Genomic DNA, 14,629 nt, shown 5'->3' on the forward strand with positions numbered 1-14,629 from the left:
TTTAAACCTCATTTAAAGGACAAGTCATAGCACTCGGAAAACACCGATGCAAGGAGTTCATTACAAAGTACAAGTAAAATTACCAATACTTTTATGGTAGATACGAAGTCAAGCTTATGAGTTACTAGATAGTGAGCGATCAACACCCAAGTAGCTAGAATTGTAGGGGACAGATATTTCGGTATTCAGGAGTAATGAGTATGCCAAGGGGATTTATCCTTAAGAAATATGTGGCATACAAATCATTCCAATCTCCTATAAAACCAAGTCTAAACTAGTCCCCCCCCCTCCCCCTCGAGACCATGAAGACTGCAAAGTCTTCGAAACGTTGGGAGAAAAATAAAATACAAAAAACAGCGACAGAATCCGGAAAATTAGTTTAATTTCAATGCTAATCTAAACTATTTTTTTTTTTGTTTGAGCGCGCTAATCTCTAGGACTATAATATGATGACTACTATAATATGATTCTGATTATAATACGACTCTCATTATAATTGATAACATTACAAAATCTACAATTGATCAATTAGGAAGCAACATAATCGCGCAATAATCTTTTATCCCTCAAGCAGAATTTTATCCGAGCAGTGCCGTAGCAGAAACTAGTCTTAATAAATCAAAAATAGGTATACTAAAAACACATTTTATTAGACACACTTAATATTCCGATTTAATTATTACTAGTTTGGAAACAAGTCATTTCCTGTTAACTTTATTACCAACAATTCGGAACTTATGGCGATCTTTTGCAAACCGGAAGATACAGATTATAAAATATCTGTAGAGGACATCATGCGAATAATGTTATTTTTAATTTTTACGGAAGTTTTACTATGGAACCTCATCTTTTTATTACGGAAATTGAGTACATTATTTCTCAATCTTTATTGACAGTTAACTGAATAACATAAGGTCTATAATAATTTATTATTATGACAGTGATGTCGCATGTGTTTTGGCAGAACCATACATTAACTGTTTATTTTATTTGGAATGGTATTTTGGTGATTTGTATTGATAATTATTATTGGCTGATTATAATAAGAGTTCTTCTGTTCTTAAAAGTTAATTATAATTGGCGATATTATAATTCTTAACATAAGTTGTGTGCATTGTTTTTTTTTAATAACCAAATAATCAATGAAAAAACGCAAAGAATCGCATATTCAGACAAGTAATCGCACGAAACACCTATGACTAATGGCTAATTTTTGAATCATTTAATAAGTTACTTGTAAAAAAATACGCTTTATAAGATGATGACGATGATGACGTTCTTTAATTACTGTCTCACTATTATATTTAGTCGGATTATAATTTATAAGACAATTGCCAATCGGGTCTTAGTAAAAATATAATCGATCTCCTCTGGATGAGGAGAGCGGAAGACCCAACAGCGTGGTGCGCTTTAGGGGAGGCCTATGTTCAGCAGTGGCTGATGAAAATATAATCGACTCGATAGCAAAAGCGATACGACAAAAGGTGTTACAACCAACATTTTAATACGCCGTTAAAAAAGGTAATTTGGCCACGATACCCATCAACAAAGAATTATAAATAACAGTCAACATTTAGGCTTAGCAATTTCAAACATCGAACATACCATCCAATCTCGATACCTTAAGTATAAATTAAAACTAATCTCAATTAAAGCCTTCGTGTTACGAATCGATCAACCGTCCCATCTGGAACGACGTATCTTAATCTCCATTTTAATTATCAGAACCTCGGGTGAGCCGCCGAAATCCCGATGTCCTTCAGGTCGTCTGGCTTCGGCCTTTTGTAAAAAAATAAGGACCCTTATACTCGCTTAGTAAGCTAGAGTTCTGCTTGATGTATAAAGTAATTTTTATTACTTGAGGCGCTTAGTTTCTTTTAAAAAAAGGATAAAGACTGCGGTCCTACGATACTTATTGGAGCTATAAGTGTTGACTTTTCAAGTAGGCGGTCGGACAAGTTGGCAAGGTCATAGGACAACCAACTTTAATAGTCTAAGTTTGTTTGATAAAATAGTTTAGAATTGTGTATCACGCAATTCTTTTTCCAATGACAATGTTTTTTTAGTTAACTGACTTCAAAAGAACGAGTATTTTATAGTTACATCAGAACTCCAGCACTTATCAACCGATTTAAGAAAATCTTTTCCTATTTAAAAGGATATACTTTAAAGTGGTCCCGTGGAAGGCTCATCAAAATCAGTTCAGGTGGTTTTTCTGTTTATTGTTGACTTTGTAAATTTTGTAATTCACGATCCTAGCGCTGGTGACGGCATAGATTTTATCGTCACGTTTTCTAGGTCTTTAAGTTACTAATTATATTTTATACCTATAAGGATAACGAACTCGGTAAAAATCATGGCCGCCATTATAAGTTTCTAACGAGTCGCGTGACAATGTCAATAATAATAATTCAGTAAGACAGGCCGGCATAATTCCGACAATTATCGTATTCAAGAGTTTAATAACTGTCTTGGACCGGAACAAGACGCTGTAAACATAGCTAATTAAATAATTACAATATGTAATACACAACTTCAAATTAATTACGTAATTCCTATTACAAATAACTAACTCTATTAAAACTTCAATTACCAGTCCGAAGGTCACATTCAAATCTAATACTTTCACAAATTGCCTACCTACTGTGTTTCTCTTCAAGACTATAATCATTTAAAGTAAGGAACCGACAAACAGTAACTAATGTAGAAATGAAACGCTAATTTAAAATGTAGAGAATAGAAACTAAGGTAGGGCGTTGTATGATGATTCTACCAATATCTTCGAGACTCAGACTAACCATTTGCACGAGGTGTGCCGTGTCGGCTGGAGGACTAGGCCACGGTTGACTACTGACGTGGTGGATTTAAACTAAAATCTCCTAACCATAAATACTTGAAAAAAGCACTTCAATTCATCCTAATTCGACACATTTATGTACATAAATATCTGAAATAGCAACAATAAATCAGTGCAATGTCGGACGTCCACTTGTCAGACAGACAGACGATAACCAAATAAAGGTAGCAGAAAGTCTGGCTTCAGACCACTTCGAAAAGGTCCCTCTGGAAATCTTTAGGCCTATTTTCAGCAGTAATAATATCTGATGATGAACAATGAATAAAGTGAGCTATTGAGACCTACAATAAGAATTATGAATTGATTCCTTTTGTATTTATTTCCATAACAACCCCTTTCTATATAAGTCACTAAGTACCACTTTCCTTCGCCGTTACAAGAATTAAATCAGCGATTCCCAGGGTTAATACAAGGCTAGTTGATTGGATTCCATTGTACTCAGCGGGTGCGCTATATTTGCCAAACACGGTCTCTTTAAAGGCTTGTCCAGACTACAAAAGTCATTAGACGGGTAATGTCTATAATTTAGAACTATTTCAATCCTTAATAAAGGAGACGTAACCTTCATAATTTGTTCAAAATTTAAAGTTATTCTTCTATTGTAGGTAGTCTTATCAATATCAATTCAAAATAAACGTTAATGTTATCATTATAAGTTTTAAACTGACTTTACAAATTGCTTCGTCGTTCTGTCGTGTCGTATCGGTTTATTGAACGTCAGGCGTGAATCATAATTTGTCCATCAACATGTCCAAACAAGAACTTTGACATGTCATTAGGTAATTGATTTAGTAAAATTCCTTCTATTGTGAAATAATTTTCTACATGTTACACGCTCGACCTTTCTAAACGTTTTTCATAGTGCAAGCTGTTTTAATCCTTACTAGTTAATAATACGCTTTCTAATTAAACTCGAAGATACTATTTGCTTAGTAGACATACTTGTAGATACTGCATTTCGCTCCACTTTAATATTAGCCCAACCGCCAGCATCCGCTTTACCAAGTTACAAACTTCTGTAAGAGCAAATTGGATCCAACTTTCAATGAAGACCAACAACGCTCATTTAATATGCACTCTCGTTCAGGGCTATGTGATATTTGACCAAATCCCTCAAGCGTTTGCATAGACTAATGAATATAAATTGCCCCAAGTCGTGCCTATGTTTCACCTTTGAAGTATCAAGGTTAGGTAAGATCGATAAACACAACCTTTGTAAACAATAACTTATAATGGAATTTTCAGGCTACAGCTTAGGAAATTTTGCAATAAATGTTTGAGGAAAAATACCTTAGTAAAACCGGTACTACAAATCCTGTTTATTATTTTTAATAACATGGTAAATGCAAAATTTGTGAAGTAGTTAGGAGTAAATTCAGGAACTGCTAAACGTATTTGGATAAAATTTGCAACACATAATATATCTTTGTCCAGGATTAACATATAAGCTACTTTTCAAGCCGGAAAAATACCTTCATCGTGGTACATTTATTCCGATAAGGTTCTTTCACGTATGTACAAAATACAAACGCAAGTAACCGATATAAGTCTGCCTAGATAAGTCAAACCTTTTTATTTATTTCTGTTGCCAATGTGAAAATATAATCGACTACCGGTTTAGAGACCATTACAAATAGTGTCATTACTGGGCATCTTGAAATTTAACATCAAATATTCCAAGACGGCAAGCGCAGTGTCATGCTGCCCTAAAAATTCTGATTGGTAATGCATCTGTTTTTTGGAAATAATGGCGCTTAAGATAAAGCGTATGAATAATTCGTGCCGTCATTCACTTTTATGAAAATATTAATTCCACGGGTGTGAGACTAAATCAATATTCCAAAAAATGACGCTCAAGCCAAATAGCCTTTCAACTAATATAGGTACCTATTGTGTTCGCAGGGCAACAGATCAATAATTTCTCTTGATTACGGGCGCTTTTGTAGGATGTCATCCCTCGTAATACATAACAGTTATATGTATAAAAGTTCGCATATTATAATGAAAGGTTTATTGACAATGTTGATGTATTATGTAGTCATACAGTTTATAATAATTGTATTTATATGAAAAGTCTTCAAAAATAATCTGAATTAAGGTCAGAGGGCCGGCCCTATTCCGTCTGAGGAGGCAAATCCGTTTTTTTACAAATACATGCGTTCTCATCGATGGACACCTTGATAGCTGGTTTAAGTAAATAGAGAATTTTTCGGCGCCTATCTTTACGGCTATCAAAAGTGTCCTGGGCTTAGAACGCCCGTAAATTCAAAAGGACGGATTTGCCCTCTTAGGCGAGATAGGGTCCCCGTGACCTTACGTATATTTTTTAATTGCCAGATAAGTTACAAACCCAATGGAAAAATACCTATAATTAACCAATTAACGGATAAAAAATGTAGTTCCCGAGTTTTTCGAAGCATTTCTTCCGGGTCTGACATATATGTTTATAGAAATTACCTGATTGCGATAGACATAATAAATCTCTAACGTTATGTAAGATTCAACCCTCTCAAGTAGGTAATCATCCCGGTAATAAATTTATGGTGTTACTTTTAAAAATCGCAAAGCTATGCTTAGTTAAAACACAAATTTAGTCGATCAGCTGTAAGGTCAAAACCCGCCATCTTGCTTTAAGGTTTAAACTAGGAAACCGGTGATGTTTTTAACAGCCATTTAAGCAATTCTTAACCACCCCTTAACGCTAAAGCAAGTTTATAAGTAAGACTGTTATTTTGAGCTAAAGAGAAAATTCGGGCCTCAATTGACCTAGGAAAGTGAGTCAGTGTTAAAATAGAGCCAAGCTTGATTGAGATCACTTCAATCGTTCTATTTCTATCGAAGACGACAGGTGGCTAGATTCTCAGTACGATAGCTTTCCCAAGAATACGTGGAACTGAAAGCTTGTTCACAACATACGTGAAATAAATTTATTTCCCCCTATATAAATAGACAAAATTACTTTTATTCAAGAAAAGAGATCTACTTAAAAAGTGGCGTATAGATGTAAATATTACAAATGCAATTGGATTAGCTGTAGATTTGTCTAACATTTTTAAATATAGCCCATTACTAAGTCTAGATATACGCACATAGATATAGAATTACCTATCCGAGGTAAGTCGCACCAAGGTTACCTATACGGTTAAAGACCGCAGTTAAAAGTATACGATTGCCATTTACACAATGCGTATTTTTGTACTTTTATTAGTTTCATACTTTTTTCTTCCAAATAAGTTCACAAAACATTTCTATATATTTCACAAGACCTAGGTCATGACTTTATGGTCATCACATATGGGGGCAGGTTCCACTATTTGATACGTACTTAATTCTCCCAGGTTTAATATTTTATTATATCTGTGAGGTGTAGGTTCAGCAGTGGACTTTCAAAACGTTAAGATTTTAATATAATTTCGTGTTGGCAGGTTTCGTAGTCACAGTGAATCTTTTGATACATTCGCAAAAACGTATTTAATATACACAAACTCTCCAAAATGATTTAGTGTCAAAATGGCCGGCTGTCAGAATTCACCCGTACAATATCGTAACTGAATGAACGATATCAGAGTCCGTATTTCATCGAACTATCAGTTCGTAGTAAGATATACAACACACAGGTTCACAGAAATGCATTCAGACAACAGATGGTCAAGCCTTTATCAACTTTGAGGGTCATGGGAAATGTAATAAATAGATTTAAGAAAGGTCTTTCTATAACTTCTAAAGGTTTATAAAATAATCTTGCTTGCGTGTCCCTGCGCTAAAGTAAGGTCAAAATCGATTTAGCCGTTTCGGAGAGTCCAGACAGACAAAAATTTTAATGCGTCTTAGGTTTTGTTTAACTGTACTTAACCAGTGGCGCTTAGACAATAGCTTATTTCAAAGTCACATACGAGTATACTTTATTAGTGTCAACAACAAAAAGTTACGCAACGTAAAATAACTTCGAAATAAAAATAATATGTCACAATTATCAGTCTTAATTTCCGGTCTTGGTAAGTCAAGCCTTAAATGTCTTATCAAGTTTTTTCCGCGACTGTAATCGCTTATGTTGCAATTATATACCATAGGAATAATATTTTAATGTCAACGAAGTTCAAACACGTGATACTGTAGAAGGAAAATAAATACATGGTATATCTATTTAGCACAATTCATTTCCTTAAAGAGACTTGACCGTCAATGCGGCATTTCGTCACTCTTTGGTTTCTTTTTCATGCAATATCCATCATATTGTATAAGTATCCTATTATAATTAAGTGCTTAGAATTTGGTCCAAATAATATTGCCAAATCGATCTCTGTTTGGAAGAAAATATTGAAAAGTTTTTTTTTTTACTAGGAACTTAGTTTGGCAAACAGTGGATATACAAGTGTTGCACTTTTACTGTTCGAAGTTAGAGCCGAAAACTTATAGAAAGATTAATTAAAAATTAACTAATCACATCATCAATTAAATAATGTTTTTAGTTAAATATTTACGCAATGAACGTAATTGGAAAAACAAAAACACAAACTTGATTTTATTTTAATTTTATTGCATAATTTTAATTCCACCAAAGAAAAACAACTAATCAACAAATATCAAGAACAATGAACAGTGAAAGCGTTTCTCTAAGCAATTCAACATCTATTTTTTTCCTTCGTGCACTTAACAATTTCAGTGATGCCACAACAGTTTGAGAACAGAGAAATTGTGTGCGTAGACACGTGAATGTTTATCAAATTAATTATCATTGTAGAAATAAAATGCATTTCAATAAGTGTGACGTCATTTAAGCGCAACTCACACCCAAGTAGACCGCATTGTAATTTGTAAGATGGAATAATCTTTTTACAATATACAAATGTGGATACCAATCCCCATAAGTTCCTTAAATCCACCCCTGATTTGTGTTGCAATGCGAAACAGATAAATGTGCGTTGTCCTTAAATGTTCCAAATAAGATACCATAGCAAAAAACAATTATAAATATTGTCTTTAGTCATCAGTCCAATCCCGATAAGGTTGTATTGATATGCCACATATAGGATCTCGGATTTTCTCTTAATATATTTTTAAGAAAGCTGCAATATAACAGACACTAACATATTTTAGTTTAGACATCATCTTTACATTTAAACTTTTAGATGAACCTTTCTAATTATTTTACTTTCAACATACTATGTACTTAGTTTAATTTATCTTAAGCTTTGTATTCCTCTCAACATATCAATATAATGTACTTCTCATGACAATGGAGCACAGTTTTAATATACATCACATTTTTTACATTTTATTTCTCATAAAATCTTTACACTTATGAACACTTATAACAATTTAGAATATAATTTGAATTAGTTTACATTGTTAACCTATTGCAGACCACAGATATTGTTTAGATTTTAGCCCAGATTGAATATTCTTTCACACAAATAAAAATATTTTTCATTTAAATAATCTTTAAATATACTTTGTATGATGGAATGTTTTTTAAAACTGTTTAAGAATAAAGTGCTGGTTATCAATAAATCCATACAAATTGAAAACATTGTGTTGATTACAGAAAGTATTCCACTACATTTATATCTACATTACTTAAATCACTCAAAAATATTAAGTTATCATTATTCATACTTTCTATAATCAAACATCTAGAAGTGACTCATTTATAAGAAAAAACAATAGAAAATAAAACAAACTATGAAAGTAACAAGTTAACACCTTTGATGAGATTCCATTCAACATGATTGAATATGATGTTTAAAAACATACGTTTTACAGCCATTGTCTATTAGCTGTTTATACAATGTTTGTTTTTGTAAGCTTGTTTGTTGTTACGAGATGAACAGAGAATGTTACCAGGTGGCATAGTCAAACATAAAGGAATCTGGCAAAGTTTATTTATAGATGGTTTCTTTAGAAAGAGCACACATTATTAAAGTATGCACATTAGAGGAAATTATTTCAAAGATTTTCTTTACTAATCTTTGAATTTTTACAGCCAACACATCAATTTTACGAATGTTGGACATTAATGTAACTAAAATTGTAAAAAAAAAACTAATTACGTATAGTTTTGTGTTATCTAAGAATCACACAAGAGGCACATAGAAATAGGCATGTAGATTTAATAGCCAATGTTAGAATGGAAGATTAAATATGATTTAACATGAAATGGAAGAACAAGAAGATTTTGGCCATCATGTGGTCCATCATGATGTCAACTACGCAACCAGTCTAAGTGCAAGGACAAAAGACAAACACAAATTAAGTACATTCTGTCACCACAAATTTTATAAGCTCTTTAATAGAGTAGGCTGACCACAATCATGAATAGAATGATGCGAGTTAGTATATCAAATGATTTTACATATCCCAGTGCAGTGTTAAACAAAATTGATTTAACTACAAAATCTCTAACCCTAATTTTAAAAATAAATAAACAAATAACTAAAGTTAATAATAAGAAACATATTTAACTCCCACTTACAGGCCTTTTGAACATTCTAAAGTAGCTTTCCAAACATATCAGCCTCCCTCTGTTACAAAGTAAACAATAACACAGAATTTGTGTGGTTTTAATAAAAAACTTACAAAAATCCAGTAATATTACATGTTCAAAATATACAGTGAAGCTATTGTATGTTTGTATTTCTACCTAAATTTATCTATGGTCTATTATCACATTTTGTTTGACGGCTGGCTAAAATGCAATTGATGATGGAGGCATGGAGCATTCCCCAACCGTTACTCTGTATGATGCGAGTTCACTGATACCGTGATAGTGCACAAAAGCAGCAACAATCACTAACACATGGAATATTTGATGAGACTGGAACCAGATGTCGCATTTTCCCGGGAACCAGCGCTCTGGGACACGTAATGCATAAAACATAGCTCCTAATATGTACAACAGGCCCATCAAAACCAACCATCCCAATGAGGCTTTGCTCACTTGACTGAACCAGCCCTCAGTTATCCCATAATGTATTGCAGGCACTATTCCCGACAGACCAAAGCCCATAAACACTCCTGCACGTAAAGGTCGTAAACGAGGTTCCGAAAATCTGTCCCAAAGTGACACTATTATAGATAATATTCCTAAGACAACCACTACAGATAAGTATATAATTTTCGGTCTGTAATGGCAGTAGAAACTGTAGTACAACCAAGGAACGAAGGATCCCATGATCAGCAGGGCGATCCCACAATAGTCCAACTTCGAGAACAATTTCCCGACCATCTCCGAGTGGCAGTACAGAGTGTGGTAAGCGAACGAGAACCCGAGGCACACGATCGCGCCGATAAAGAACACACCGAATATCATTTTCTCTTGCATCTGGATCTCAATGGATGGCCGCGACAAGAAATATATGGCGACTCCGATAAACGCGACGCAGCCGAGCAGATGTGTCCAGATGTTGCCCGTCTCGGTGTGGATGCGGAATATGGACGCGAAACAAGCACTGAACGACGGCAGCGGGGGTCTGTGGCCCTTGTGCAGATAGTCGTTGTCTTGCAGCCAACGTGGCAGATGTCTGAAGTGGCACACGTTCCACGACGCCTCCCATACTTTCCGCACGAATTCCTCTGCCTGCTCGGCCGCGTTGTGAGCGAGCGCTCCGAGGTCGATCTCGTCTGAGAGGACGCCAGCTTTCAGGACTTCGGCCATTTCGGCATCAAGCAGATGTTGATCTTCGGGCGTGGAGGGCAGGGGGCAGCCCTCCTCCTCCTCGGCGAGCACCTCGTCGAGCTCGTCCATCTGCGATGCGAGGCTCTCTGCCTCGGGATCCCATCCTTGCCGTCGACGCAGCCCGTCCAAGGACGCGCTGTGCGAACCGTTGTCAGAGTCCACCTCCCACATGTTGTGTTTGTCGTCGTCAGTCGCGCGACGACAAAAACACGGCCACCATGGGCCGTTAGGATCTTTTTTAGCGGTACACCTACAGTTATTCGCGACAAGTCCAGTTACGTCACGAATAAATCACAGCTCGAAAGTTATCGTATTCTTTTGTTTGTCGTAAAAAATGTGATATTTCACTGTCGTTATCGTATTGCACTCGTTGAATCACTTGCACGAAAATTTAAAGTGATACAAAAATTATCGAAAATTTCCCGTCTACCGACGGATGCTATCTAGAACAGCTGCAATAAACGAACTGTCGAACAACGACCATTCCCCATTCACCATCTTTCTATTTATTGCCTTCTCGCTCATCATTTATATAGCCAACTCAGTCACTCTTCTGATAGTGAGGTGAAACATATGTTTTTGTCAACAATACTCGATTAGGTATTTGAATGAACTTATAATCGACATTTTTAAACCAATTCATGGATGGATTTATATACCCTAAAACTTCTTATGTTTTAAGTTTTTGATTAGACGGTAGTATTTAATCATTTCATGAGACACTAATTATTCATAAATTATACTTAGTGAAAATGTGAATTCTTAAAAATAAAACAAACAAAATATCGTTTGATTTACATTGTAATTTACGACATAATATATTTTCTTTCCACCAAATTATAAGAGCAAATGCTCATGCACGTATTTAAATCTACGTGCATTCATACCGGCACAAAACCGAATAATACGAGTGTTGCACTTTCTATGTAGATTAAAGTGCTAGAATATGTTGGTCGCGGCAATAAGAACCTGGCGTGTTCTGTCTAAACGGTCTAAGATCGAATTAGAAGATATTAATTAATAAATAACCCAGATATTGCAAAAAAAAAATTGCGAATTTTAAGAACTAAAAAACAGTTAATGACCCCAGAATAAAAATTATAATATAATTCTAATACAAAAGAAAATTAGAAATTGTTCAACAATTTAAACTGAAGCGTGAATATGAATAATCGATAAAATATTATAAATTAAAATCGATTGACATAAATTGCTACCGATGCATCACTAGTTTCTAAGGACATTGGGTTCAGCAATTTGCCTCATTGTGATTGGTCGACCAAATATGACGTCAATAATTCAACCAATAGCCAATCGGCTTACGAAAGAATTTTTAACCTTACAATTTCATATGGAAGAATCACAATTGAAGAATTCATAATAATTAATCAATATATATCTATAATAATACAAAATATTACTTACTTTTTAAACATGTTGATATATTTAACACCACAAAGACACACACAATCACAATACAGTACTAGAGAAATATGTAACCAGACTTGACCACCTAGTATCGTTGGAAAGCAACCAATAGACGATTCCCAAATTATTGTACTACTTCATCTATTGGTCAAAATATTTTGAGAGGTCTTTGCGCAATGTTGGTACTAACAAAGTTGTATGTTATCGCTGTCTCTATTAAAGATCATAAGTTAGAGTGTGAAGCTGAGAAATTTCGATATTTTATATTGTAATTTTCAACATAAATATTTTGAATCTCTATGTTGGTAAAACACGTATCATGCCAATGTTATTGACAAAAGTACATGAAAAAAGGTATGGAACGCGGTTATGCCGCATGGTTTTTAAAACAACGTGAAGTTATTCATTTACAAGATAATTTTTAAAGTGTTAAGCAATAATGTCTACATTATTAGAAGTATTAGTGACGTGCGATTCGAATAATACCCTATGGAATAGTTGTGTATGGGACCCTCATACCGGTACCAGCTTGATGACTTATAAAGGTGGTGGCACATCGGAATCTCGAACTCTATCGTTCATTGGAAAAGATTATTTGGCTGCTGTTGAGAAAACTAAACCAGTACTACATATTTGGCCTTTGAATTCACATCAAACTGTTCAAGGCATGCGTTTCATTCTGCCGGGTAAAGCCAGTGCTCTTGCGATATCTACTGACGGACATTATATTATTGCTGGTATCGATGAAAAAATTTACATATGGCAGACGGCATCTGGGAATTTGCTGACTATAATAAATCGTCATTATCAAAAAATTACCATGTTAAAATTTACACCAGATGGAAAGTATTTTGTATCGGCTGCTGAAGACGGAATGGTCATGGTGTGGTCCTTGTCAACAGTAGCCAGTCATCCTGAAGTGAACCTCGTGACCCAGTTATCTGCGGGGCAGCATGATCCTATTTATATATTTTCCGATCATTCACTTCCAGTCACTGATTTATGCATAAGCAAGACTGGCATGCATGGCCGTTTGTTCACCATATCAAGTGACAGAACTTGTAAGATATATGATTTAGCGTCAGGAGAAATGCTGCTCAATTTAGTCTTAGATGTACCCCTTTCCTCAATCACCTTAGATGTATTAGAATTGAATGTATTTATAGGCACTACTGAGGGCAATATTCATCAGATAAGTCTAACAAATCCACCAAGAAGTCGAGACCTGCTGGTGAATACAGAGACTGATTCTCTCACATTTTCTTCCCACACAAAAGCTGTAAATTGTTTATCTGTGTCATTGGATGGTGAGACTTTAATGTCGGCGTCTAATGATGAGCAAGTCATATTGTGGCATATTCCAAGTCGACAAGCAGTCAGAACTATAAGGCATAAAGGGCCTGTCACTAATGCGTTTTTCACAGCTAACTATCCAGCAATTTATACACAGGATTTCTCACCAAGTATTATTTTGCACAGTTTAGAAAGAACTTTAGAAAAAGATGCTGATGATATCACAGAGATTGAAGTTTTAATCAATAAAAAAATCAACTTCTGGCCTGAGCCTGAAAAAATTGTTACAATTAATGAACCAGTGAAACAAGTTAATCCTATACAAAATTCCAGTGATCGTAAGCTGCAGGCAGAAATAAATAATTTGAAAACAATCAATGCTAATTTGTACAAAGTTTCTATTCAGAAGGCCTTGGAGTCTCTTCCTGTAATCAAAAAATTTAATAAGAAGAAAAAGAAATGATTTTGAAATATATAACATTTACTTAATACATGTGTTTTATTTTTAAAAATTGTATTTTAGAGTTTAAAACAGCAATCCTTGAACTTTTTTTTCTGGTTCACAAAGAAATCTTGTGATGCTGCCTCTAGTTAAGTAAATTTATGAACTTACTCATGTCTATAAACTTATTTAAAATACATACTTACATTCACAGTCAACTGAATGATTTTATTCTTATAAGATCAGTAAATAATCCAAAAGATCTTAGGTAAAGATACTTTTAGTGACATTTTAAACCTGTGAAACCGCCTAGTACAATCATACTCGAAATTTTATATGAGCCACAAAAACGTCTTAGATATAGTGCCTTAGAGCATAAAAAATATCCATTGGCGTTTACTTCTGATAAACAAATAATCATCCAATTTTACAAACTTACGCATTTATAATATTGGGAAGAAGTAAGATAATATTAGTAAGTATAGTATAGGTACCTACAGCTCAAGTAATATTGGAATAAGCTTTAGTTCCGTGATGTTTTTAAAAGTCAAGAGGGCCGCTTACAAACGTTCGTCAGGGTGCTGGTTTTGTATAACTGGCCTAGTGGACACCATCTATTAAAATCCGACAGATTTTATAGAACATGAGGTTTACTGCTTCCATTATATTTCAAATGAATTTTATTTTTGAGATCCCAAAAAAATCTATCCACCTATATTTTGGATCAAGTAACTAATGTACATTTTTTAAGAAAGAAAAGAAATAAAATATCTAGGTGAGCAGCTGTCCTATTGAGTTTGTTCTCATAAAAAAGCTTATAATAACTAAAACTTAGGTATAAAATATATCCTCAACATCCTTTATGCGCTCGATACATCAAAAATTAAATTTACACCTTATCGATATTTATATAGGAACGAGAACTAAAAATATT

General features: G+C 34.4%; 3 protein-coding genes across 3 annotated transcripts in view; 1 reads left to right on the forward strand and 2 right to left on the reverse strand.

Moving 5' to 3' along the window:
- LOC115452242 (malignant T-cell-amplified sequence 1 homolog) overlaps positions 1 to 12,107 on the reverse strand; it is a 49,399-nt gene extending 37,292 nt beyond the window's left edge. Inside the window, exon 1 of the mRNA XM_030180709.2 lies at positions 11,958 to 12,107. Coding sequence (XP_030036569.2) covers positions 11,958 to 11,968 — 11 coding nt within the window. The 5' untranslated portion in view covers positions 11,969 to 12,107. The remainder of the gene's footprint in view (positions 1 to 11,957) is intronic.
- On the reverse strand, positions 7,374 to 11,042 carry LOC115452241 (adiponectin receptor protein). Its single transcript, XM_030180708.2, has one exon. The coding sequence runs from the start codon at positions 10,701 to 10,703 to the stop codon at positions 9,543 to 9,545; it is 1,161 nt and encodes a 386-aa protein (XP_030036568.2). The 5' UTR covers positions 10,704 to 11,042; the 3' UTR covers positions 7,374 to 9,542.
- A 180-nt stretch (positions 12,108 to 12,287) lies between the features above and the next one.
- Positions 12,288 to 13,742, forward strand: LOC115452240 (WD repeat-containing protein 18). The gene has a single exon (XM_030180706.2). The coding sequence runs from the start codon at positions 12,400 to 12,402 to the stop codon at positions 13,714 to 13,716; it is 1,317 nt and encodes a 438-aa protein (XP_030036566.2). The 5' UTR covers positions 12,288 to 12,399; the 3' UTR covers positions 13,717 to 13,742.
- The last annotated feature ends 887 nt before the right edge of the window (positions 13,743 to 14,629 follow it).

This window comes from Manduca sexta, chromosome 7 (assembly GCF_014839805.1).
Source record: "Manduca sexta isolate Smith_Timp_Sample1 chromosome 7, JHU_Msex_v1.0, whole genome shotgun sequence".
NCBI classification, from domain to species: domain Eukaryota; kingdom Metazoa; phylum Arthropoda; class Insecta; order Lepidoptera; family Sphingidae; genus Manduca; species Manduca sexta.